The sequence below is a fragment of the Myxocyprinus asiaticus genome, chromosome 42, assembly GCF_019703515.2.
Source record: "Myxocyprinus asiaticus isolate MX2 ecotype Aquarium Trade chromosome 42, UBuf_Myxa_2, whole genome shotgun sequence".
Classification (NCBI taxonomy): Eukaryota; Metazoa; Chordata; class Actinopteri; order Cypriniformes; family Catostomidae; genus Myxocyprinus; species Myxocyprinus asiaticus.
Window position 1 is genome coordinate 6,954,381 of NC_059385.1, and position 27,459 is coordinate 6,981,839.

At 39.0% G+C, this 27,459-nt stretch overlaps 1 protein-coding gene across 3 annotated transcripts; it reads right to left on the reverse strand.

Annotated features, from left to right (window-relative positions):
• Positions 1 to 699: 699 nt before the first annotated feature.
• Positions 700 to 27,101, reverse strand: LOC127432223 (anthrax toxin receptor 1-like). 3 transcript variants are annotated; one of them, XM_051683134.1, is made up of 18 exons: positions 26,530 to 27,101; positions 23,184 to 23,255; positions 22,701 to 22,772; positions 20,755 to 20,836; positions 19,891 to 19,924; positions 19,593 to 19,672; positions 19,210 to 19,278; positions 19,000 to 19,080; positions 18,761 to 18,821; positions 17,612 to 17,710; positions 14,517 to 14,586; positions 13,531 to 13,609; positions 12,399 to 12,494; positions 11,856 to 11,897; positions 9,564 to 9,659; positions 9,310 to 9,477; positions 7,359 to 7,439; positions 700 to 3,017 (listed from the first exon to the last, which is right to left on the reverse strand). In XM_051683134.1, the coding sequence occupies exons 1-18, from the start codon at positions 26,682 to 26,684 to the stop codon at positions 2,598 to 2,600; spliced, it is 1,857 nt and encodes a 618-aa protein (XP_051539094.1). In that variant the 5' UTR covers positions 26,685 to 27,101; the 3' UTR covers positions 700 to 2,597. The 3 variants fall into 3 exon arrangements, with proteins under 3 accessions (XP_051539094.1, XP_051539093.1, XP_051539095.1); XM_051683133.1 differs by having other exon boundaries at positions 13,396 to 13,609; XM_051683135.1 differs by lacking the exons at positions 22,701 to 22,772; positions 23,184 to 23,255; positions 26,530 to 27,101 and adding exons at positions 22,250 to 22,315; positions 22,531 to 22,664 and having other exon boundaries at positions 13,396 to 13,609.
• Between the last annotated feature and the right edge of the window lie 358 nt (positions 27,102 to 27,459).

Below are 27,459 nucleotides of genomic sequence, written 5' to 3' on the forward strand. Positions count from 1 at the left end.
AAATATGACAGATCATAGTTATTTAATTTAAAACTAATGACCTATGTGGTTTGTTTTATGCAAATTACTCAGCATTAAGTAACATGATACATTTTCTGATTGGACCAATATCTATGTAGTGTGAGATGAGTCATCAAATATTATTCATCCATTTTCCTTGAAGAGAAAGGAGGTACATTTTAAATGCATATATCTGCTAATAGTGAATTTTGACAATATTTAGAAGTATATTAGCAATATGGATGGCTTCAAAGCTAACAGGCATGGACAAAAGCCACAAAACTCTAGTGGACAGTCCCAGAGGAGGCACTTTGAAAGAATAGACTCATTAATGTCCATTTCATTCAAATGCAAATGAGTAATATAAAAAAGTTCTGCTAATCGCTTCACCAGATGAGTTTAATCTCATCACTGTTCATAAGGAGGTTTGGCACCAGATCTCTGAATTAGATTTAATTTGCAAATGAAAGGCATGTGACTCAAGTTTCAAGTTGATTTCCTTTCACTATCAAAGGTATGGAAAGGTAAGGTAAGGGTTTCCACTCTGCCTGGGTCATATGTGTTATACTCATAAAAAATGCTGGCCTACTGAAACACTTGATCATATTTTGATGATCGAAAAATCTGTTCACAATTAGCTTATATAAATTGTGCTGACGTACATGACCAAATGTATGACACAGGAATAAAAAATCCAACATTTAATTGAAGCGTGTAAAAACATGCTCTTCGTTAAAAGAATAGCCAGACACACATTGAACATCTGTAACAAGTGAAATTGTTGATGCTCAAGCACAAAAACACAAAAATTCTTTGAAGTTAAAAGGAAACGTAAAAATGCCAAAATCATAGCACTGCCATATCCTTAAACACACAACTGAGACAATTTAAATTAAAAATTATACATGTATGAATTTTTACTCCGTTATTATTGATCTGTTACTATACAGTACTATTAGCTCAGCTGTTTTAGGAAGCATCCATATATACAAAAAAAGGTCTATATTCTTTCTGAAACTTTCGACTGTATTGTAATGAAAACATGTGAGTCCAGGCAGGGCCGTAGCAAGGAATTCTGGGGCCCTTGACTGTATATTGGTCTCGGGAATTTTCATATTAAAAAATAGTTTAAAATATGTTGTGGGCCCCCTAGAATCTGTACCACCTTTCACCCTATTAGCTACGGCCCTGCTCCAGGTGTGAAATAAGTTACATTCCAAGTCCGTGTGAGCTGCCTACCTAGACAGAATTTTAAGTCAGCATAGGTGCTCCTGAAACAATGGCTATTGCAAACAGTAGGCAGTAAAGTTATGCTGCCTTCTAAGATACTTTGTTTGTGCAAAACATTTAAGACATCATTGCATTTATCCTTTGTAGAGTAGATGATGCCAGAATGCATCACGACAAGCTCAGTGAATTTTTTTTTTTATTTAAGATGGCATTTTTATACCCAGTATATGTTTGTACTATGTATTTTTATGCATATTTGAGGATCACATTGACATTGAGGAGCACTTTGAAGGCAACCACCTATGTAGGCACTAAGGGTGCGTACAGAGTTTTGGAAGGTACAGTTTCTTTTGCAATTGTATCAGTTTTGTGCATGTTACCTTATTCTGAATGATACATTCTGGAAGTCAATTGATTGTTTTATTGCTCAGATGTTATTTAGTATAACTGCTTAAAAGCGTGCGTTAAAAACTGACCCTGATTTCTCAAGTAAAATATGATCTGTATACTACTGCTTCTCTTTAGGCGGCTTCAAATGTATCCACAAAGCTATTAAAGATGCATTTTATTAAGATACAATCTTGGTTATTTATAGAATCATTCTTTATTAACAAGAAGCCAATTGGCATTAGCATATGGCTACTTTTAATGCATGATAATGTACCACACTGCCATATGTTAATTCCCAGCAGCAGCTGTTATTGTTGTTAGTAATATTTAAAAGGCTGCTTCTTTCTGATGGCTGGAAAACGCATAGCTAGCGTGGTATCAGTGACAGAACTGGATTTGTTCAAACTTTTTGTACACATTATTCACAGGAGTGTAAGAACAAAAAGTGGTGGGACACAATACAAAACCTATCAGCTTTGCTTATGAATATTAATTACATGACGTAACATTTGCCCAGTTGGTCAATAATAGGATTACCGCTTACCACTAAACTCTTGTGCTCTTTAAACATTGCTTGTTCGGGTATCCAAGCCAGATGCAACAACTTTGGCTCAACCAATGGCCTGAGATTGGCGCCGAACAATGAAAAACCAGAGTGTTTGGGAAACAGACATTATGTTCACTAGTGGCACAGAAATTACACAGTTCATCTTTAAAATACAATGATTATCTCCCAAAAAGTGGGGTATAATGCTTGCTACATCCCTGGTTACACAAGTTGGCATAGGTAATTTAAATTAGACAAATTTCGGAACATGCCAAATGACTAAATCAATACAAGGCCCTCTTAATTTTTATTTCTGCTCCAGCATAACAGTTTTTGTGCCAATTTTTTTCTTCAAATCAGGTCTTGAACTTTCTTGCAGCAGAGAAGTTTATATCTTCTCATTCCACGGTGGAACGACTGCGGTTCTTCTTTAGACAATGTCTGGAACTTCAAGGCCTGGGCGTGGTGGTGGACGAGAAGGGGGTGGGGCTCGTCCGGGCGGAGCAGCATGAGGAGGTGGTGGCAAGGTGTTGGATGATGATGGTGGCGATGTGGCCGGTGAAGCAGGTAGAGTCACACTGATGCTCAGACAGGTTGAAGGCAGAGCCCTGGTTGGAGGTGGGGTGTAAGGGGGAGGGGTAATGGAGTCTGGAGGTGGGGTTGAAGGCAAAGGAGGCAGGGTGGTGGTTGGCGAGTGGGCGGAGCAGCGCGGGGTGGGCGGCAAAGTGCCCTGAGGTACAGGGGGGCATCTGCTATGGGGGAGGCTGTAGATGTGACTCGAAGGACTGTTGAAGAGTGGGTATCGAGGGGGCGGGCATGATTTCACACGGGTAAATTTCATACATCGACCCTAGAGAGCAAAAAAAAATATATAAACGTCCATCTGTAAAATATATTTTAGGGTAACATTTTGTAAAGCAGAGAATATAAAAAAGTAATTTATTATAGGGGTAATATTATTAAGAATGATCAGTACTTTTACAGGTTTTATTAATCTTTTCAAAGACAGATTTCCAATTACACCCCTGTCTTCCGTTGATCGAACAAACAGATAGTCCTGCCCCCAACTCACACCAATGCTTGAGACAATGTTGTTGTGTCGGGCTGGATGGGTCGCTCAAACTAAACATAGGAATTTTAATGATGCCACAGAAACAGTGTTTACAGTTTACATATTAATGGCTTACTTGTAGTTGTCTCTGCATATTAAGATGGGATAGCATAAATATTTGAACACAGAAAAAGCTGAAGTGTGTAACTTTTTCCACTGTCAAAATACTTTCTCCTATCCCAGATTAGTATGTGTAAGTTGATTTCCTCAAAAACTGTAAACACTGATTATGGGACAGTAAAATGTCCAGTCGATGCACACTTAAGTAGGTCATCTAGGTATTTCTCGCTTGCTCTTTTATGTATACCAAGAATTCGGACATACTACTCCATTGGAATAATGTTTTTGGCATACTATATAGTAGGGAAGTATGCATATTCGGACAAAGCTTTTGTCTCTTTGGGGCTATAATAATTCCTTAGTTGTTTTAAGTGACCCGTCAAATCGATCAGTGGCGTGAGTCTGGGGCGCTTGACTATATGCTTGTTGGATTAATGGTACACGGGGGAAGTGTTTGAAAAAGAGTTTGAAAACGATGCTTATTTTTGCAGTTCTGTTTGGTGATGCTAGTGGCACAGAAATTACACACTTTGGCTTTAATTTCAACAAATACTGATACATTTTTAAAATGATAAGTTGTATTATGAATGAACATGAACTAACCATGAATAACTGAATATTCATAAATTCACAATAAAGGAATTGTTCACCCAAAAATGAAAATTCTCTCATTATTCACTTACCTTGATGCCATCCCAGATGTGTATGGATGTCTTTCTTCAACAGAACACAAATGAAGACTTTTTGAAAAATGTTAAGCTCTGTAGGTCCTTACTGTATAATGTAAGTAAACGGATGCCATCAGGCTGCTGGCTGTTTGACAGTCCAAAAGTCACATGTAGGCAGCATAAAAGTAATCCACATGACTCCTGTCGATTAATTAATGACTTCTGAAGCAATTTGATAGGTTGGTGTAAGAAACAAATCGATAATTAAAACTTCTTTAACTTTAAAAAATCGCTTCCTGCCAGCAGTTGACGCATCGGTGACGTAAGCGCTATGGCGTGTTCACGCGAGAAATCGGAAGCACGCACTTTGTGTACAACAGAGGAACGGATGTCACGCAAGAGTTAGTTCATTTGAAAGAGCATCCCAGCGCTGGCTGGAAGCAATGATTTAAAGTTAAAAACGTTTTAATTATCAATTTGTTTCTTACACCAACCTATCGATTTGCTTCAACATTTTTCTAAAAATCTTAATTTGTGTTCTGCTGAAAAAAGACAGTCATACACATCTGGAATGGCTTCAGGGTAAGTGATTAATTAGAGAATTTTCTTTTTTTGGGTGAACTATTCCTTTAACCAAGATTAATAAATGCAGTAAAAATATTGTTCATTGTTAGTTCTTGATACCTAATGCATTACTAAAGTGTTGCCATTTTTTAAATTGTTTTACTTATGATCATTTTCCACCCTCATTCTGACCCTTAGAATTAAATAGTCGGTTTCGCTGCTGTGCCTTTAGACGGCAGCAGCATTATTTGCTGTCTCAGCTTTGCTGCACGCTGGTTTACTATTAACATGTCGTCAGAGCCCCTCTATGTAATATTTTATATCGAGGGGCTTTGATGTCAGAATCCAAGGATCTCTGAAAGAGCAGTTTAGTTTCAATAAGATTTGTTTAACGCTCTCATTGCACACCTCCCTGCATGAGAAATTAGACCCCTGCAAATGATTCAGAAATCAGCAGCATGTCTGATCTTTAAAGAACCAAAGAAAGCACATGTTACACCACTCCTTGTCTCTCTTCACTGGCTGCCGGTTAATGCACGTATCAAATTCAAGGCTCTGATGCTGGCAATGGGTCTGCTCCAGCATACTTATAATCATTTCTGCAGAGCTACGTTCCCACCAGAAACCTGCGGTTGGCTAAGGAACGGCGCCTTGTTGTACCAACACAAAGAGGCACCAAAACACTTTCCTGGACTTTCGGTTTCATTGTACCACGTTGGTGGAATGACCTTCCCAACTCCATCTGTGAAGCTGACTCACTTTCTGTCTTCAAAAAATGGCTAAAAACAGATCTTTTCCATGAGCACTTAACCGGTCACTAAATAAAAAAAAAAACAATTCTTGTTGCACTTTAATCTGTCTTGAATACTACTATTCTGATGCTAGTGAAACTTTGTAATACACCACTTTTCATACCACTGTCTCCTAAGATGATTTACTTACAATGTATTCCTCTTTTGTAAGTCTGCCAAATGAATAAATGTAAATGTAAATGTTTAGTCTGTTTTGGACTGGGGAGGAAGATTTGAGTTCTGAAATGAACAATATTCATAAATAGTACTTCAAATTTGTTTGTTTCAAAAGATCAATGAAAATAAGCGTTCTCATTATATGACCTCTTTAAGAGTCTCTGCTTGTTTGAAATCAGTCTTTTTTTCCATAAGATTTTTTTTTGCCCCGAAAGCTGTGAATTATAATGATACCATTCATGAGACGATGGGTTCAGATGGGTTCAATTCACTGCTTTGTGTTAAATATTCCACAGAAGCCTTTGTGATTGGTTTAGTGCAGTTAAATATTGCTTTATATAGTCCACAAAAGCTTTTGTTTGCCTGTGAAGACCCAAACCAGTCCCATAGCTTTTGTTTTAAAAGGCCATCCAAAATCTGTCCAACCTTCTTTTTTTATTTACCACAGCAGATTAGACACCCCAAAACTCCCCTCTTTGCATTCTGTGGGAAAGAGGAGGGTAGTTATCGTCTGTGCTTAATACTTTCAGCAGACTATGGAGCATTCCTTTAGGTAGGAGCAATATTAGCAGACGAGTCCCATTGGTCTGAACGAGAACCAGGGTCTCGAGTACCTTCTACTCTGTCTCTGTTTCTGACTGGCCTTATTGCTAACAGCTGTTCTGCTTTCATCCTCAATCTACCTCAAAGTGTTTTTCATGAGTTCCTCACAATCTGCCTACAACATGTATAATGAGAACAGATTCGGAAAGAAACCAAGATGCACGCTTTATATGCATTATTTTACTCTATGTGGAAACGGAAACAGACATATTCAATCCAATTTAATATAGTGGTTTTCTAAGTTAAAAGACCAAGTAGTGCTGTCGATTTAATGCATTAATTCAGTGTGATTAATTATAGAAAAAATAACGCGTTAAAACAATTAACGCACTTAATCATGTCGCCGGACCGTAATGAGGAATATTCCTACTATAGGAGGAATCTGATTCCAGCAGGTAAGTGAAACACTAGCTATAAATTCAACATACAGCAGGACAGCAGAACAAAGACTTGCTTGTTGACATTAGCGAGTAGTGATCAACAACACAAGATGAGACGCGTTCATGTGTTCAAACACAGCTGGATGGAGCACGATTTCAAATGCAAGGATCTCTAGATGTGTTTTTCAAGTTTAAAACTACATTTAACTTGACACAGTGACTTAAAAACTCTGTTTATGACGTGACGCAACCAAAGTGAGGTCTATAAAAGTGTCCTGAAACTTGTGTACACTGCTGCATCCTTAGAAAAGCCCTTCTAATAAATCTATCTCAGACAGATTGATGAATTCAATTGCAAATGCAAAATGGATCGCTGTGGACTGTAGGCTAGTGATAGGCTTATATTCAATAATATGGAAACTGCCTTCTAAATTCATTTATAGTATTGTCTGTTCAATGCTTTCCTGTCTGCCACAACAATGTAATGCATTTTTATTATCTGACTTATTATATTTATAATATATCGTTTTATTATTTAAATATAATTATTTTATTATTATATATTGAAATATTGTTATTTTAGGGAATATTTATTTGTGTGATTAATTCGATTAATTAATTGGCAGACCATATATTTAATTCGATTAAAAGTTTAAATCAATTGACAGCCCTAAAAATAAGATTGTTACATTTTTATATAATGACTAAGTTCAGGCATGAAACTCTACAGGGCGCAAGCTGATAGGGTCTTTGAATTTGTTGAATTTGCATAGACTTGGAATCAACTGTTGCGTTATGCATCATTTGTGTTTTTGTGTGACATTAAATATTCCTCACCTTTTCTCCAGGTTGAGGCCTCATCACGGATACACGGTCATATCCTCTCCTAAGCCACACCCACAGGGCATCCAATTTACCCTGAAAGATCCAAATACACAAAGGCTAGTAAAGACCAAAAAACAAACAAAAAAAACTGGAAAAATAATAACTGTTTTCAAACACCACCCCATCTACCACTGATCAATTGACTTCTTGAAACCAACAAGTGCCCCCTAAGAAATAACTTTTTGCCCCCTAGGAAACAATTATTAGCAAACATTTGCTTCCCATTGGTCTGGATGAGCTCTTGCTTAAAGTAATAGGTCACCCAAAAATGAAAATTCTCTCATTATTCACTTACTCTGATGCCATCCCAGATGTGTTTGACTGAACACAAATGAAGATTTTTAGAAGACGACAGAGCTCTGTCACATCCTTATAATGCAAGTACATGGGTGCCAGCACTTTGACGGTCCAAAAGTCACATTTTTTAATTATCGACTTTCTATACATAAACCTATCGATTTGTTAAAGAAGACATTCACTGATTGACTGGAGTCGCATGGATTACTTTTGGCTAAATGTGACTTTTGGATAAAGTGCTGGCACCCGTTTACTTGCATTATAAGGATCTGACAGAGCTCTATCTTCTTCTAAAAATATTTATTTGTGTTCTGCTAATGAAAAACAGTCATACACATCTGGGATGGCATCAGGATAAGTGAATAATGAGACAATTTTAATTTTTTGGGTGAACAATTCCTTTAATTTCTTCAAAGGTTATTTGGCTTGAATTGAGACCTAATAGATTTTAATTTTTTTAATTTTTTTATTATTATTATTATTTATTTATTTTATCCCCTTTTCTCCCAATTTGGAATGCCCAATTCCCAATACTTAGTAGGTCCTCGTGGTGGTGCGTTTACTCACCTCAACCCGGGTGGCGGAGGACAAGTCTCAGTTGCCTCCACTTCTGAGACCGTCAATCCACGCATATTATCACGTGGCTCGCTGTGCATGACACCGCAGAGACTCACAGCATGTGGAGGCTCATGCTACTCTCTGCGATTCACGCACAACTTACCATGTGTCCCATTGAGAGCAAGAACCCCTAATCGCGACCACGAGGAGTTTACCCCATGTGACTCTACCTTCCCTAGCAACTGGGCCAATTTGGTTGCTTAGGAGACCTGGCTGGAGTCACTCAGCACACCCTGGATTCGCAACTCCAGGCATGGTAGTCAGCGGACCTAATAGATTTCTTGAAGAATCTGGGTCAAGCAAATTATACACAGAAGCTTCATCTAAATTGTCCCCTCATCTTATCTGACAATCTATATATCTGCCGTTTTTTTTCTGCCTCTCAATGAGGACGATCACCCGAAATACTCCTGAGAAAAGAAGGTGGAAGAGAAGGAGGAAAGGAGTATGTTTTGTTGGGAAAGGGACCAGCACCGCAAAGCTCATCTCCCTTGGGTCAGCTCAGTTCAATGTCTGGTTTAAATTAACCCTCCACTTGCAGCTTACAGGCACATTATGAAACAATGCATGAGTCTTTTCCAGGACCGGCCCGAGGCCACCACAACAGCGCCACTTCTTCTGTTATTGGAAGATTGAGAAAGTTCTTCCATACACTGACCACGTCACTGTGGACAATGTCCACCAAATGACAAAATGGTAAGCAAGTATTGGGTCAACCATATCTGTTATGTAATATGTTTTGAGGAAACTGGGATATGGAGGGTAAAGTAAGTTTCTGGGTTTCTTTTTGTTAATTCAGTACATTTTATAATGCCTTCCCTGGCCAGCTTAAACCAGCATGAATTTCCATTCTGGTCCAGACTGGTTCATGTTGTTTGGTTTGGTGCTGGTGTAGTTGGTCAAACAGTCTTGCAATGCAGTTCAGCAGCAAAGCTGGTCGGCCAAGGAATTTGTGCTGGTTAAGCTAGTTAAGAAGCCTGAGATCTACCTTGATTGGTGAGTACCACTTCTGAGGCAAGATGGGCTTCCTCATGCCGTTGTTTAGGGTCGGTGTGGACAGAAACTCAAACTCTTGCTCTGGCATCTTCACCCGAGCATTCTTTGCCTTTTCTAGTTTGGCTCCTTCCTCAGTGGACCCCTTATCTCCCCAGCGCACCTGGAGTTGTAGCACACACACACACGATTGCTGTAGACCGGAGCGAATGGAAGCTATTCTTCTGGTTCCAAAACACCTTCACTTACTTCCATCCTTTTAATGCCACCAACTCCTCTCCCACCGTAATACGAGGCATCCACTGTCGGCCACTTCTTCTTTGGGTAACCGTCTTCCTCTTCATCCTGTAGACAGAGACAGAGTCTTATTAGAGTCAACATGCATGGGTGTTTTCCACCTATTTTACTTCCATAAAATGATGCATTTCTGAGTGAAACTGTATATTCATAAGAAAAAAGTACCTTGAAAAAATAAATAAAACAAGTTTTTCATTTATTAAAAAGAACCGGCAGATAAAAGTAATTTCTTCAGAAAATAGCATTGTGCCTGTATGTTTTGGGGTGTATATTCAAAAGAATCAGCTCATAAGAATTATTAATTTTGGAATCAGGCTCCAATGGTCAATGCATGTTTCCCACTGTAGATTAAAAAGAACCGGCTCATTAAGTCGGGAATGGGACTACACCGATCGCGATCTAATGATGATCCTTTGTTGCACAGGCAGGAAATGACATAATCTTACACCTCCCAGTCATGGATTACATAGTTATATAGCTCACAAGAAATCAGTTTTACAGTGGGTTTCCATATGTTCCCCACAGTATGACTGCAACATTTGAGATCAGAGGCTAAAGGAACCCAGAGACACTGATTGTTTTGTGTGCATTACACCAAATGACCTTCTGCAGAAACAGATACACTTGGCAATATGATTATAATCAAATAATTATCCTTGCATGTATGACACAATTTTTCCTTCAAAAAATAAGGGTTGGTTTGTGTCAGTTTTGAAACTCTCAGCAAGACTTCCATACTATAATTGTTTGTGCTCAACTTTTATTAATTGAGAACAGGGGGCCTGTGTAGCTCAGTGGTAAAAGACACTGGCTACCACCCCTGGAGTTCGCTAGTTCGCTAGTTCGAACCCCAGGGTGTGCTGAGTGGCTCCAGCCAAGTCTCCTAAGCAACCAAATTGGCCTGGTTACTAGGGAGGGTAGAGTCACATGGGGTAACCTCCTCGTGGTTGCTATAATGTGGTTCGTTCTTGGTGGGTCACGAAGCCTCCACACGCGCTATGTCTCCGTGGCAACGCGCTCTCAAGCCACGTGATAAGATGTGCGGTTTGATGGTCTCAGATGCGGAGGCAACTGGGATTTGTCCTCCGCCACCTGGACTGAGGCGAATCACTACGCGACCACGAGGACTTAAAAAGCACATTGGGAATTGGGCATTCCAAATTGGGAGAGAGAAAAAAAAAAAACAATTATTGAGAACAGACCAATCCTGAGATAAAAGTTTATATAAATATCGGAATGATGAGTCCCGAGGCCAAGAATCAGGGATCAGTTTGCACTTCCACTGCCGACTGTTACCTCAGACCCTGCAAGACCTGCCTGAAGCTTCTGGAATTTCCTGTTTTGAAGGGTCAGGCAATTAGAGACATGAAAAGAGGAAGAGCTAAAACGTGTCCAGGTTGAAATGTAATCTGGACAATAAAATTGTTCTCTAAATTCATAAATTTGAAGAGAAAGCACAACTATTCCTTGATAGTGAATCTGTTTTTGTTTTTTTTACGTGTTGTCTCCAGATTTTTATATTTCTCGTAGTCAAAAAAGGGGCAAAAAAGGAGAAAATCATTCAAATTTGTCAACATTACTGGGCGAATTTTCAGATAAAATTCACAACCTTAAACCATAAAATCACATCTGTCTTTTGTCATTATCAGTTTGGCATCAGTGGCCACATCTGTGAAAACTTTGCAGAGCAAATGTCTGGAACAAATCTCAGTAGTCGTATCATGAGCAAAACCCTCTTGTTTGTGAAAAAATGTTTAATGACAGGAACAAACGCACACTGTGGCTCCTACTGAGAAACCGAGGCATAGCATTGAATGTCTACATTAAATTTAAGTTGTTATTCTCTAGACACCACATTTGGATGCCATTTTGACAGCCCCAGTTACTATCCACTTTGATTCTTAAGAAAAGAGCAGCCTAGACATTTTGTCAGATGACTCCCTTCCACAGAAGATAGAAAATCAAATGGATTTGGAATGACATTAGGGTGAGAAAATGATTAAATTATTGTAATTTTTGATGAACTTTTATTTTAATGTTACTAGATAGAATAACAATATGTAAATCAAGCCTTACTGTACTTTCAAACCCTGTGATTTAGGTTTATGAGGGGATCAACGGACAACATGTTCTTCCATTTCGTGTTTTCAGACTGGACTCCAAGTTCTGACAATGCTATATGATCTTGGTACGGTTCAAGAATCGGGAAGCATGGAAGAAAGACTAAACAAAAGCAATTCTCACCGAACTGTATTCCATCACGGGTGGTGGCGGCTCATGGACAATCTGTTGTGATGAGAGTGAGAATAAATTGTTTTTACAGTCCTTTATGCGGTAGGTATCATCGTTGAAGGAATGGAAATTAGTTATATATAAATGTAATTTTATTAATTCTACCCTTTTTCCCATGGCTCAGAATATCAAGCTGCAATTTGCATTTCAGAGAAGATATTACTGAAAACCACTTATCTGCAGACCCCCCCACAGCCACAGGTGGTTTGCTGGAGTTATCTGGTTTTAAGATGATCTAGCTGGTTTCTCAGCCTGACCAAGCTGGTCTTCAACTGGTCTAGTTGTTCTCCCAGCCTCTCCAAGCTACTGGTCTCCCAACTTGACCAGCTGACCCAACTGCCTTTTGCCCAAAACACCTCTAAATCCATCAAAACAGACCAGCTAACCACCTTAGGCTGCTTTAAGCTGTTATTTAAGCCAGGTTTTCATTGGTCACTGGTTGGGGTAATTTCTGAAAGGAAAAGGACATGCGAGGGGCTGCAGTTCAAGACTTACTATAGTGCAACAGAGAGGCCAAAACCACCAGAGTATCGCCATTGTGATCAGGAACAGCAGTATCAACAGTGCGATGGCCAAGAACGTTCCATCAGTCTGAAGGACAGATCAGAGACACAGACACAAGGGAGTTTTATGCTCCAAAGAATATACAGTAAACACTGTATAATTATCCTGATGCCGCACTCAAACCCTTCTGGATGGGATTCCACTGAAGCATTTGCGGTGTCATGTGGTTTAGGGAAAGAATCTTGCAAAGATTGGTTCCAGCAATGAAGTTTTTAAACACCATCTTAATCTCAATTATAAATGACTACTATGCCAGGAACTCATTTAAAAAAAGATTCTAGGTTTTAGTGTATCTTTTTAAACTTATGAATGTCCAGGACACATTTCACCCCAAAATCAAAAGAACAAAATAAGAAATTATATTTTGCATAAAGAAAATGAAGCCTAGATTGAGTACATCACTCACAAATTTGTTCTTTTTTTTTTTAAAGATTTATATATTTCAATTTTATAAAAAAAAATCAACAAATGTATTTAAGTTATTTATTGCATTAGTAATGAGAATGAGATTTTTTTTTTCATTACAATAAGGCTACAGAGATTTTGGGGTGGTGGGCAGTGCTTAATCCTCAGATAAATAATGTTACAATACAGAAATGCTTAATGGTCAAAGAAAAAAAAGAGAGAGCTTCATTTCTATGCAAGATATCATTTCTCATTTTGTTCTTTTGATATTGGGGTGAAATGTGAACTAGCATGTTTTTGTGAGATTCACCCATATGGGAATAACAACACTTATCTCGTTCACAAATTATTTGCTGCTCTCACATCTCAACAACCATCTTCAATCAGTTAGTATGCTTTTGGTATCTGCAATGGGCTGCCTCACAGCAAAAACAGCTGCGATCTACCAGTTTGCTCTAGGTACGGCACCCCACCAGAGGAAAGTTAGATTTTAGAGAGGGCAAGTAGGACAGAATATACTGACTGTGTTCAGAGGGCAGACTGAAGATGGTGCTGAACTAGAGGTACTGCCCAGTGTAGCGGTACTGGGAGTGGCTTTGCCCAGTGTAACAATGGTACTGGGCTTGGCACTGCTGCCCTGCAGGGTTACTGTACTCACACAGCTGACAGTCGTGATGGTCACAGAACTGGAAATAAAACTCAGGCCGTTGTTCATACTGACATGGAGAGAGGCAGACCTATGGGCGAGAGAAAGAGAAAGACAACACTGGCTGACTCGTTTTTGTTTCAAATAGTCAAATTCTCAAAAAAGACTAACCCAAAGATTGACGAACACTTTCATTAAAGGGATAATTTACCCCAAAATTGAATTACTTACTCTCATGTCGCTCCAAACCTGGATGACTTTGTTTCTTCCACGTTCAAGAATGTACTGGCCACACATTTTTAGATACTAAAAGTAAATGGGCCTGTTGAGGTCCAAAATGTCGAAAAAGCACCATAAAAGTAGTCCATAGGACTTCAGTCTTCTGAAGCCAGACGATAGCTTTGTGTGACAAACAGAACAAAATTTTGTTCTTAATTTATTGAAAATCTTCCCCTCCGCTGAATCTCTAAAATTGTCTACAAAAGTCATATGGACTACAAAAATGGAACGTTTTTTACATTATCGTAAATGGCACCATGTTTGATATGAGAGCTATGGCAGAGGGAAAGCTTTTCAGTGAATAATGATTTAAATTTTGGTCTTTTCATCACACAAAGCTAATAGCGTATATCTTCAGAAGACTTGGAACATACAGCATGAGTCTTTTAGTACTTTTTAGTCACTTTTTTAATAAAGAAAAAAGGGGCTAGTGTGTTCTTAAAAATGTATCATTTTGTGTTCCACAGAAAAAAGTAAATCAAATAGGTTTGGAGTGACAAAGGGTGTGTAAATGATGAAAGAAAATATATTTTTGGTGAACTATTCATTTGAAGGTGCCATAGTTCCAGGAATAAAAGTGATAACTATCTGAAGTGTGACTGTGAGCAGCAGATGGGCATATTTCTGCCCTGTGTTTTAATTTGGTTCTTGGCTTGTGTGTGTTCTCTTTCCATTCAGGATTTATTTACTTCTGTTGGAGACAAAGTTTCCACACTTACGTTCCCTCCTCCTGCAGTACAGGCGCTGGGCAGAGCAGGTAGGTGTCCTCGACGACAAGCGGCCTCTTCACTAACAATGACAAAACAGGAAAAGAAGAAACATTTGATGATATGTGGATACTTCATTTAGAATTGATATCAGCGATTCAGTTTCATTTATGCATTTGTGGATAATTTTATAGCAGCTCAGCCTATAATTTGGCAATCTGAAACAAAGCCTTGTCTTAAAGTTAGACTAGTTTTAAAAGTTTAAAGTTTGATGATTATACAGACATTACAGTAAGTTTTGTATTAAGCAAGCTTTGTAGCATTGTGTGGGTTTGTTTACATTTGAATTGTTTGACAGTTAGAGATTGAATAGCGTTGGCCCATTTGAACTTTCCGTCAATGCAAGTCTATAGGTTTTTTCAGAGTTTTGATTGTCCGCTGTGTTTGAAAACTGTAATTCCAATCAGTTGGAAAAGACATGAGATGCGTCCTAAACCGCACACTTCTGCACTATTCTATGCCATTTTGTAGTGTAAATTAGTGTGAGTAGTATGTTAATACTGAAAACGCAGTGTACTTTAAGTACCCGGATGATGCACTTTTTCAACCGTCAAAACGTAGTGTGGAATGTTGGACACTTCATGCACTCAGTGTTCGTGGCTTGCCGTACATAGCAGAAGGGGCGGAGTTACCTGGCTGCGCTGCTGGTCTGAAAAACAGTTGTAAATAATGAAGAATGTAGCAGCTAGCAAAACTTCACAACTTTACAAATGTGAGTTGAATGCTTTACCATTACCCCAAGCTGTGTGAATATGTACGTTGTTTAAGATACAAGTGCTGAACTGAGGTTGGCTAAAGCGCTAAAGCTAGCGGCAACACATCACGTGCACTTGAAACGTCACTTCTGTCTGCTGTTAAAAGGCGAATGCTTCCATGTAGCAAAAAAACGTTAAGTGTTCCATTTGGGACGATACTTCACTTTGAAAATTCCAACACTACATGGCTGAGTGCATAGTATATTTTGTAAGTGCATAGTGAATAATGTGTCATTTGGGACACAGCAGTTAGTCAGAAAAGTCTGAAGGTCTGTGCCAAGTTTGGTGGATGTAGCTTGAAAGCTCTAGGAGGAGTAACAGTTGATCATTTTTGTCTAGGTTTAGTGATTTTGAAAAAAACAAAGCCTTTAGAATAACAGTATGTTGGTAAGTTATTATGGTAGTATGTTATTATTAATAATAATACATTTTTCTGCATCTTTCTCCAAATCCATATTCATTTACCAAGACTACAGATGAGATGAAAGACAGTTGTTCCATAATTAAAAAAGTAGCAGCAGTTAGCACATTTTAGTCGTATGATAGCATGCACAGAAACTTGGAAATGCAACACAAATTTCCATTTAACCAAAACTTTTTTGCATATCCTTGACATTCAGATTTAGACTGAAACTGAAGGGCAAGATTTTTCATTTCTCTTGTCATTTTTCCAAATGAAAAAGATTCAAGTGGAAATTTTTTGACTCCAAAGCCTATTTACTCTGGCTTTGATGCACACATACTCACACACACACTGGTGAGAAGGGCCCTGCATTCCCTAATGCCATCTGATATTCTCTAAGTAAAACAGCAGCTGAAAGCGAAGGGAAGATGCAAGCTCAGAAATCATCAGGACGTGTATGAACACCACAGAATACCATTTTCTCCCCAATCACTCCCAAGATAAATCCAGCTTTTCAGCTCTGTGCGTCGAACCAATTTATTATTTATCCATTCTAATAGTTATTCTGGAATCATATGATGGGGAGTATAATTTAGTGCTATAACCTAACATAATTAATACGTTCACCCATATGTGATAAAGGGGGCTGTAGTTACAAATAAAAACCTTCGAATAGTTGCATGACATTATAGTCTAACCACGTTTAAAATCAAACAAGACATATCAATTATAAACAAAATTCAAATCAATAACATCTATAATTTCTTAGTATTAAAATTCTTGGTAATTTTTTTCTCCATGGTGTGTTCGCTGTTCGTTTATGGAGTGTGAATGTGTGTTTGTGCACATGTGGTTTGCATTGAAGTCGCAAGTCTTGTGATTTACAAGTGCTGCGGCCAACCTTTCTCAAGCGGCATGCAAGCTCACGTCCCATTCTAAATAACGCAACAGCCATACTGACATTTGAATTCAATTGGCTTCTTCAGTGTTACAAAAACAATACTGTCACATGTTCAGAGACAACTCTGAGGAATCTTTAATATACATACACTGGCAAGTTTAGCAAAGGAATCTAGTATTAGTCCAGTAATAATGGGCCTGAAATAGATATGCCTATCGATTTCCACTACAGTCAACCTAATAATGTTTGCAACAATGAACATTTCAGCAATCTAACAATTTTGTTGCTTAATGAATGTAGCGGTTGGCTGTGTCTCGTTTGGAAGACTGTATGCTAGGTAGGACGTGTCCTTTGAAGGCTGCAGTATATCGAGTGTCCTCCTTTAAACAAGCCTCGTTTGAACGAGAACCGGAAGGGAGCACTTTGAGTGAGAAGGGAACAAAGTCCCTCTAGAAGGGAATGTATGAGGTACATTTTAGGAGAGTTATAATGATGTAAAGAGAAAAGAAAATAGATTTTACAAGTGTACTTTGTGTAATTCTTTATTTTACTTATATATTAATATAATTATACATATTATGTACTCTGCACCCATCTGTACTTCAACTTTGGAATTAACATTACTTGCATTTGAACATCATGTTTACGGGCAAATTGGCGTAATTTTGTTTAGACATTTCCGTTGAAGCAAAGTATTGTGGGTTATGAGTGCCCACGAAGGATACACCTCATGCATCCTCTGAATTCCCATGAAAGAAGGTCGCATTAGAAGGCTGCATTCGAAGTGTCCTACTCGCTTTTCTGAAATGAGACAGCCTCGATGACGTATGCAGCCGACAAATGTGACCTCCGGAGGACGCATCCTTCCAGCGAGACACAGCCGTTGTCATTGTTAGCATCTTGTGCTAACAGAGTTTTGACCATTAATCAGCGGCTCACAGTTGGTGATGAAAGGAAAAGGAATCGGTTTTGTGCTGTTTTCACTTACTGACGGTGAGGGTGTTATTGATGCGGAAGCTGCAGAGGATTCTGTTCACATCACGAGCATGAAGAAATCCATTCCCTCTAACCACCACCTCAAAGGATTCTGAGACAGAGAGAGAGAGAGATTGTGGAGAGGTATTACTGAAGTAATAATGGTCTGGCTTCCAACGAAAGAACTCTTTCTGCTTAAATATAAAGGATTGAGTGTGTTTTGTCCACTGATGTATGTTACGATTGCCAAATGACAATCCTGTATTTTGGTTGAAATGTAAACGACCTGCATTGCTCAAAGTGAGCAGCTTTTTAATGCCAGTATAGGATACTGGTCTGGCGAAACGCTCAGGGTGTCCCAGACATCTCCAACCAGTCAGATGGCAAAATGCTTAGGGGGGACCCCATGATGGGGAGTACCAGCAATGATTTCTTCCCACTGCCTTTACAGGACGTCTATTGTATCACATTTAGGTGGCGATACGCTCAAAGAGGGGATCACTCCCCATGGTATGTCAAAGTGTCAAATTTGCCTGCCGAAAACTCTTATGTATGATTTTGTTCAGCAGTTGGATGCCATTTTGCAGTTTTTTCCCAAAGGGAACAGAAAATGAATAATAATAAAAGGTAAATAAAACAGTTTAAAATTGGATTGCTTGTTTAAGTTGGTCTAGCTGGTCTCCCAGCCTGGCCAACCTGGATTTCAAGTGCCTGAAAACCATCGAAAACCAGCAAACCAGACCAGACCAGACAAGCAAACTAGTTTAGGCTGGTTTAGCAAAGTCATTTAGCATGGTGAAAAAAACAAATCCTGGTTACCCATTCATTTCTATAGTGAAAATTAAGAGTAATATCCAAAACATTTTCAGAAAGCACTTCAATTAAAGCAAAAAATCCAGAACTGACTTTTCTACTAGACAAAGAAGCTGCTTTTTCAATGTCTTGTGCCACAAAGCTATGCATTTTTCAATTAAGTTCAACTTTTAAAAGCATGTCTCAAAACATTTGCATTCTATTTTATTCTTCTACACAGTGTCTCTCTGTTTTTGCATCCTTTGTGAACAGCCCCGAGACTTAAAAAACCACTGCCTTAATGTAGGCTACTTAATGAAGGACGAACAAGGAAAACTGCATCTTAGCTTCTTATCTAATGATAGTTTACCTCCTGCACAAATAGTTGAGGGCTCCACCGCAAGGATCTCTATACAGGATCTCTTCAGAATCTGTGGCAAGAAAAGCCAAGTTTATATTTGATAGATGACTTCATCTATTTTCATTATTGGTAGAGACACCCAGAAGTGTCGGTAAATTTCATTTCCGTAATATATCACAACAACCCATCATCAATATATAGGTTTAAGAGCGACTGTCACCAAGTCCAATTCTGTTCCATCCACTCACTGAATCAATGACTCCTTGTAGTGCTTCAAAACCATCATTCACCGGAAAGACGTGGTCTTTACTGTCGGCTATTGTCGCCAACTGTGAAAGAATGAGAAATTTCGATTACTGAAAGAAAAAGATGTTGTTTTCCCACAAACAGCTGATTGTGGTGACATGCACATAATGAGAGGATGAATCATTTTGACCCCTGGGCAGGTGTCACCTCACCTGGGTTTCATTGAAGTCCTTTACTCCAACACAGTAGACTGAAGCTCCCAGCTGACGTGAGCGGCCAGCCTGCCATTTGAACACATATCAAAGAGGTTCAAAACTGCGCATATACTATCTTGTTAAATATCAGATTATGCAAATAGAGATCTAGATAGTAAGAGAGACAGACAAAAACAAAGAGGGTTAAGAGTGCCAACTCACTACAGGACAGCTTGTATGATTTCTGTTTTAAAAGGTTACAAGAAATTAGGTAGAGAAAATAAAAATCCCTTTTAGGATCCCTTTCATCGTATGTGCTAAATATTTTTTTTTCCACCAACAGGGGAGAAAGAACTGGAAAATTTCAGTTCAATCACAGGATCTAAGTTACAAGATCTCACCTCTCTGGCTGCCAAGTCAAATTCATTCTCGCGCAGTTCTCCATCTGTCAAAGCGATGATAACACTCGCTGTGCGGTATCCTAACAGAGACAGAGAGAAAGTATGCAAGTCAGAAGTCCACAGAGACTAATACCGTTAAGAATCATCTCAATGATAAAAAAAAAAACATCTAAGAATAAACGTGATCTTCCTTGTGGCCAAAAGGTCTTAAAATCAATCTGGTAAATTTCTGAATTTTGTTTTCTCAATATCAACTCAATATAACCAGACACATTTGATTGAATTCTCACCCACATACCATCTCCTGTTCCATAGTAGATCTGCTCGCTTGCCTAGAAAACCACATAAATATTAGTTACAATGAACAGTGCATTTGGTCTTGCGTACCTGTGGACCACCTGGTCTCACAGAATCACATTTTTGCTAAATGACTTTTACATGGCTCATTGTATATATCGCGGCAGTTTCCTGGTTTCCAATTTTACCAACTTCAACTTTCACATTTATTGTCCCCAGTGGGCAATTCACTGTAGCACAATTAATTGCCCTCTGGGGATCTGTTCATAAACACTTACTTTTCACCCACTTCCTTACACAATGCTATCTTATGACATCTAAACACTTTTGCATTACATAATCAACTACATTTACAAGCTTGTTCAAGTGCAGTTAACATTGTGCGGTAACTCAACTGTTTGAGTGTTGCACCTGCGATGCAAAGGACCAGGGAATGTGTCCTGAAGAGTACACGAATCGACATGTGATCCAAAGGTGTCAGAATTTGGAGTAACCCTGCCCTCTTTTGGAGATCCCGCCCCATTTGGAGGTCTCTGGCCTTCAGCTACACCTACTTGCGGAGATCTCCTAATGGTAGCTGAATCTCCAAAAGAAGGTGGGGTCACTCCAGAGGGGTGTGGGGTTACTCCAGATGGGGGTTGACCCAGCTCAAAAAAGGGGCAACACTTCCACTTACGGTTAGGGTTAGGGAAGGGGTTAGGTTAGTGGCTCTGTATATCTTTACTGGCGGTTTGGAGCTTCCGCCCCTTTTTGGAGCTTGGCATGCAGCTATATTCTTCTCAAATGTGCAATCAACCATGTAATATCATTTTGCATAAATGTTGCCACAGCCACACTGAAAGCAATAGCCAAAATGACTTCTTACCCTCTGAAAACCTTTGTGCATGAAGGTATCTCCCCCTGGTAGCACTCGCTGAAGTTCCTCCAGCCCAGCACGGATCTGGTCCCTGATCATACACATTAAAGACCATAGAACAGACCACTGAACACCAGTTGCCCATATTTAAGTGTGGCATAAATCTTGTGCAGAGTGAGGTTATGCCTAAGGATATTCTGGATACTTTACACATTATATACAGTTGTGCTCAAAAGTTTGCATACACTGGCAGAAATTTGAAATTTTGGTCTTTTATTTAAGGTTAGTGATCATATGAAGCCATTTATTATCGCATAGTTGTTTGGCTCCTTTTTAAATCATAATGATAACAGAAATCACTCAAATGGCCCTGATCAAAAGTTTACATACCCTTGAATGTTTGGCCTTGTTACAGACACACAAGGTGACACACACAGGTTTAAATGGCAATTAAAGGTTAATTTCTCACACCTGTGGCATTTTAAATTGCAATTAGTGTCTGTGTATAAATAGTCAATGAGTTTGTTAGCTCTCACGTGGATGCACTGAGCAGGCTAGATACTGAGCCATGGGAAGCAGAAAAGAACTGTCAAAAGACCTGCGTAACAAGGTAATGGAAATGTATAAAGATGGAAAAGGATATAAAAAGATATCCAAAGCCTTGAAAATGCCAGTCAGTACTGTTCAATCACTTATTAATAAGTGGAAAACTCGGGGATCTCTTGATACCAAGCCAAGGTCAGGTAGACCAAGAAAGATTTCAGCCACAACTGCCAGAAGAATTGTTCGGGATACAAAGAAAAACCCACTGGTAACCTCAGGAGAAATACAGGCTGCTCTGGAAAAAGACGGTGTGGTTGTTTCAAGGAGCAAAATACGACGATACTTGAACAAAAATGAGCTGCATGGTCGAGTTGCCAGAAAAAAGCCTTTACTGCGGCAATGCCACAAAAAAGCCCGGTTACAATATGCCCGACAACACCTTGACACGCCTTAATATCATCAAGACACTCTGGGGAGATCTCAAACATGCAGTTCATGCAAGACGACCAGACTTTGCATGACCTGGAGGCATTTTGCCAAGATGAATGGGCAGCTATACCACCTGCAAGAATTTGGGGCCTCATAGACAACTAGTACAAAAGACTGCACACTGTCATTGATGCTAAAGGGGGCAATACACAGTATTAAGAACTAAGGGTAAGCAGACTTTTGAACGGGGGTCATTTCAGTTTTTTCTTTGTTGGCATGTTTTGTTTTATGATTGTGCCATTCTGTTATAACCTACAGTTGAATATGAATCCCATAAGAAATAAAAGAAATGTGTTTTGCCTGCTCACTCAAGTTTTCTTTAAAAATGGTACATATATTACCAATTCTCCAAGGTTATGCAAACTTTTGAGCACAACTGTATGTATCTTTCAGCATACCTTGTGGAAATATTGATATTTAATGCTGATTAATAACTTAACCATCAACATCAAAATATGAGTATTTTTCATACCCAGATGCCCCACTGAAAATACCAGCTGCCCATAGGGAAGAACAATCACAGAAGAGATTGTTTCTCCTAGACACAAACACAAAAGACCCTATTAATCTAGGGTTTCGATGTTTAAAATTGTGCTCAGATTTGGCAAGATGTCAAAGCCTACTATCAAAAGTAAGAGATATCAATATAAACTCAAACATTTCTAATCAAATTAGTCCAAAACCAAATTATCAAAACTATTCACACTTATTTTGTGGCTAAGCCTGGATCGGTTTGGAAATTACTAGGCATACTTATCTTAGCTGGTATTTTCAGCAGGGTCAAGACAGCTTTTCTTGGTTTGATTGACCAACATAAGATTCAAATGAAGCTCACAGACTGACAGCAGGTAGAAAGTAATCGAAAGCTTTTCAGCCAGAGATGTTGGGTGTATTAAATCACAGCATGTGCTAATAAATCTTGCCTGTCTTCCGTCAGTTTCATGAGGATCCTCCCCTCTGTTGAGAACACTATGAAGGACATGCGGAGCTGGGGGCTGGAGAATGAAAGAGTAATATATAAGATGTTTTGTTTTTTCATTTGCTCCACCTAGGTGACATTAATAGGGTCTACTAGGATTTGCATTTTTAGCCTACTATTCCTGTGCATAAAAGCTGTCATGATTCTTTATCCCTTAAACTGGCTGTGCAGCCCTTTTATTATACCTTTTGGATCTTTTTGGTAGTCCAACGCAAAAATCTCTTAAAAGTAGAGCTGGTACAGTCCATGAAAATTTAACTTCTCAGCTCAATTGTTTCACTTTTAATTTTAACCACATAATACAGATCTGCTTCCTAAAACTGTGGGTTGCATAGCTGCATCTTTCTGTATCTCATATGATGACAATGTTCTATACTAGTGATAGTGATAATAACTACACCAGGATCTGAGGGTCTGAAAGAATTACCTGATGAACTTGTGGGCAAGGTGATCAACAAAGTAGTAGATCTCATTCCAGTGGTGCTGTACACTTCCAGACCTGAGAATGAAGAGAGATTATGAATTCAATCAAAAACAATATAGATTGGACTCAGCCAAGCAATCAGTATTAGGACTGTACAAAACAATAAATGCAACATCTTCTACATTTGTTTTCTTTGAGCTTTAGTTTGATATATTAAACTTCAACATGGATTTAAGAAGTTTAGGAATTCAAAAGAATATTTTGGATGGATTTTGTTTTCAGGCAGTGCAACAGTTGAATGCAGTCTTCAACTGTCTTGTTAAAAACACCTTGCACCATACTGTCACTGAAGTAGAGAGCATTGATTCGAGACACCTTGACATTCTACATGACCTCTCAGAGAAAATAAGATCTGCATCAATGCTCTAATGGCCAAAGGTGTGACTTTTATGATTATTGTCACAGTAACATACAGACCCCATTTGGAAAGAAACTAGAATCTCTTTTGCGAAAAGAAAAAATTTAACATGATGACTTGAATACACATAAGGATTTAGGCTGCTCCTGTGTTGTGATGGATTTTCACAGCAAAATTAAACACCACTGACAGTCTAGTTAAGGATTATCTCAAGATTCAGTAGAAATTTGTCTGGTTTTTGAGGTATGGCAACATTTCCCTGTCCACAGCATTCTTAAAAAGCAGTTTCTGACACAGAAAATGATATTAAAGCAGCTAGTCATTGACTCTTTGTTTAGTGGTCTTCTTTAATGGCTGAGCTTGTGTAATAGCTCATCTGGCCAGGCAATTGCGGTGAAGACAAATCCAAAAAGAATGTTAGGCTTACGTAAGAGATGTTGCACCCGTCCAAAGCCAGTATAAACTTTCCTCTGCGCATATCCACCCCCACCAACACCCGTGCTGCTAATTCAGTCTTGATAAATTCAACAGATGTTGATACACATTTTGTTTTCATAATGTAGACTTAGACAATAGATGGATTTCAAATGTAGAAGACATTCTATTTTAAATCTAATTTATTTGAAATTTCTTGACTGTACATAAATACTGGATGCAGGCAATGTTCTAAGTGATACAGCAACAAAGTCTCATGAAAACTCGATGAGTTGGCAATATTTAAATCAGCCCGTCTGGCACCAACAATCATGCCACGGTCCAAATTCTGATGGTTGATGTGAACATTAACTGAAGCTCCTGACCCGTATCTGCATGATTTTATGCACTGCACTGCTGCCACAAGATTGGCTGATTAGATAATCGCATGGATGATTGTTGGTGCCAGAAGGGCTGGTTTGAGTATTTCTGTAACTGCTGATCTCCTGGGATTTTCACACACAACAGTCTCTAGAATTTCCTCTGAATGGTGCCAAAAACAAAAAACATCCAGTCAGCGGCAGTTCTGTGGACGGAAATGCCTTGTTGATGAGAGAGGTCAACAGAGAATGGCCAGACTGGTAAGAACTGACCAAGTCTACGGTAACTCAGATAACCGCTCTGTACAACTGGGGTGAGAAGAATAGCATCTCAAAATGCTATTCTGAGATGCGGGTTGGCGCAGTTTTGGTACGAGGGGGATCTACACAATATTAGGCAGGTGGTTTTATTGTTGTGGCTGATCGGTGTATGTGTATAAAGATTATTAGGAGAAATTAGGAAATTAATATCCTTCCGGGACACACTGTCCATTAGCTGAGTAATATTTTGAGAAGAATTACAGTTGAAAAGGGCAGATTTTTGATAGCACAGAGACCACACAGCTTCATATCAGAACAGTGCCTGTACACTGCAGCGTAATGCTTTCAGCAGGAAAAAGAAACTTGCGTTGTGAGCCAAGTCTTTTCTATGACCTCATCAGATAAGAACTTATGACCATCATTCAAAACACTTTTCAAAAATCCAGGCAGCTGTCCTGCACAATGAAGACATTGTTTTATTTCACTGCCAAAAATCAAATCCAAAGAGTTGCATGCATATTAAATTTGGCCAATGCACTCTAAATTCATGACACACTGCATAGTTTCCCCCCCAAGTTTATCTTTGCTTTTAAATGCAAATCACATGAAGAATAGAATTGGCAGGACCAAACAATTGCATTTTCTTTCTCTAACCCCCCTCCCCCCCTCTTTCTCTTCCACATATCATTTGTGTTCAGATATGAGCCTCTTGTGGCAATAGAGCTCTTAGGTTTTGGAATATCCGGCCCTGCTGGTGAAAAGGTTCAGGACATTCCTGAACATTTCATTCTGATACCTTCACCTTGCCCTTATGATGGCCACATAAAATCTTCTGGGGTTTCTTTTGAAGTAAGGGCCGTAAAATGAACTCATGCTGCAGTATTTGTTCTACAACTGAATATATTGAATAATAAGTATGCAAACCCATTCAAAATAAAGCAATCCCCTTTAAAGCAAGACAAAGGATAAGGAAAAGTAGAATTATCATTTTACACCCAAAACATCATAAAAACCATCACTGACTTTGATAGATCTTTTCATATTTTCTGTATCAAAGACTTTCTAAGACCTTTAGAAGACCTTTTAAAGACCATTTCATGTCATGCGCAAGTGCAGGTTGAGATTCTAGCTCCTTGCTTTCTTTTTGTCTGTTGCTAGGCTATATATGGAAATGGGTTGTTGTCTTTGTAGTAACTATTTTTATGGTAAATGGTTGCATATGCATCAACCTAGCTAATGAAAGATGCAATACAAGACTTTTTATGCAGTGCGGTTGTTTAAGAATTTTGTCAGTATATGAAGCAAATTATACAGACTAGTCTATATATTTACAGTATGTACTGCAAAAGTGGCAGATGCAATAATGACTTTGACCTTGTCTTTATGTGCTCATGCTTTCCTTTATATTGCTGTGATGATGCAAGAGCAGATGCAAAGCCAAAGGCGCTGAGTTGAAATTCATACTCTGGGATTTTGGAGAGTGGCTCTTAGACCTTTGCCATGTAGCATGCACATAAATGTAAATTATAAACTTTTAAAGATCTTCAGATTACTGATAGACCTGCCAGTGAATATATAAGACTAGGTGTACAGGTATATTCAAAACCTCATATTTTGTGCATGATTTGCCAAAACAAGAGCATGGAGGATTGTTATGATGCTTTTATAAAGCTTTGATCACTGGCTGATGAGTCTCTTTGGAGACTCAATAGCTATAATTGACACCCTGACCTTTGGTCCTCTAACCGGAAACTCAAATGACACAGCTGAGCCTTCAAGTCTTAAAGCTGCCTCTTCTTCAAGCTACCATCATTCTCATGTGTCATCATAATGCCTAAAGACACTTGCAATGCTCATCAAAATGAGACCAACTCACTTGTCCAGCACAAAGTATAGGTCAAACCCTCCATAGCACGAGGAACCAGCTTCCCAGCGTTCATAGCTCTGTCCAGCACAGCTGACGACCCTCAGGAAAAGCACCACACACAACCCTATTAGTAGCTTGGCAATCCCACGCCAGCCGATGGACATTATTCCAGTTTTGTAGATGCAGTTGCAACCTTATGCAAGTCAATGGAACTTCTGAACCAAGTCTTAAAGAAAGACATCCAAATTTGGTGGAGATGATTTCTTCAGCAGCCTCTTCTCTCTCAAATCCATCTAGGTTGGAGCAGGTCTGGCCTCAGAGAATGGGAAGGCATGTCTGTGGCAGAATCCAAGAGCTGCAGTCAGATCCCATATCCTGAGGAGCTTCAGTTAGACCAGTCTGAACCAGGAGTCCAAGCTCTCACGCTCAAATAACACTTATACAGCTGTGTCGTTGCCACATATGCATGCCAGGCTTCTACTGTAGATGTGCTGGCCCCAAAGATGTGTTGACAGTCACTTGGGTTATTTTGAAAACTTTGTAAGATCTTTTTATTTGGGCCGCTGTTGTCTGGCTCTGTGTGCAAATGATGGCTTTTCTTGAATAGGAAAGGGGAGTGACGTGTAGTTTTTGGAAAAACGGTCAACGTTTTAACACACTCTTCTCTGCCCCTTAGCTTTTCCCCCTTGTGTGTGTGTGTGTGTGTGTGTGTGTGTGTGTGTGTGTGTGTGTTTCACTTTGTGTATTTTCCTCCTCTACTGCCACAGTGTGGTAAAATTAGGCTACTGATTGCAAAGGTTTGTATTTCCTGCAGTTTATTTGCTTTAAGTAAACAGATTTATGACAGACAGACAGACAGACAGATAGATAGATCTCACCTGTTAAAAACGCGTCTCGAGACACCTTTTTTCTTTGGTAATTAAAGGACGTATTAATTGT

What these genes read in the sequence shown, in the direction of transcription:
- LOC127432223 (XM_051683133.1), bottom strand. Translation starts at nt 26,684, where the DNA reads ATGTCCATCGGCTGGCGTGGGATTGCCAAGCTACTAATAGGGTTGTGT. An exon ending in TACAAGGAGTCATTGATTCA is followed by an intron (nt 18,822 to 18,999) that starts GTGAGTGGATGG and finishes TTCTTGCCACAG; the next exon opens with ATTCTGAAGAGATCCTGTAT. An exon ending in CCGTGATGGAATACAGTTCG is followed by an intron (nt 9,660 to 11,855) that starts GTGAGAATTGCT and finishes CTCTGTCTACAG; the next exon opens with GATGAAGAGGAAGACGGTTA.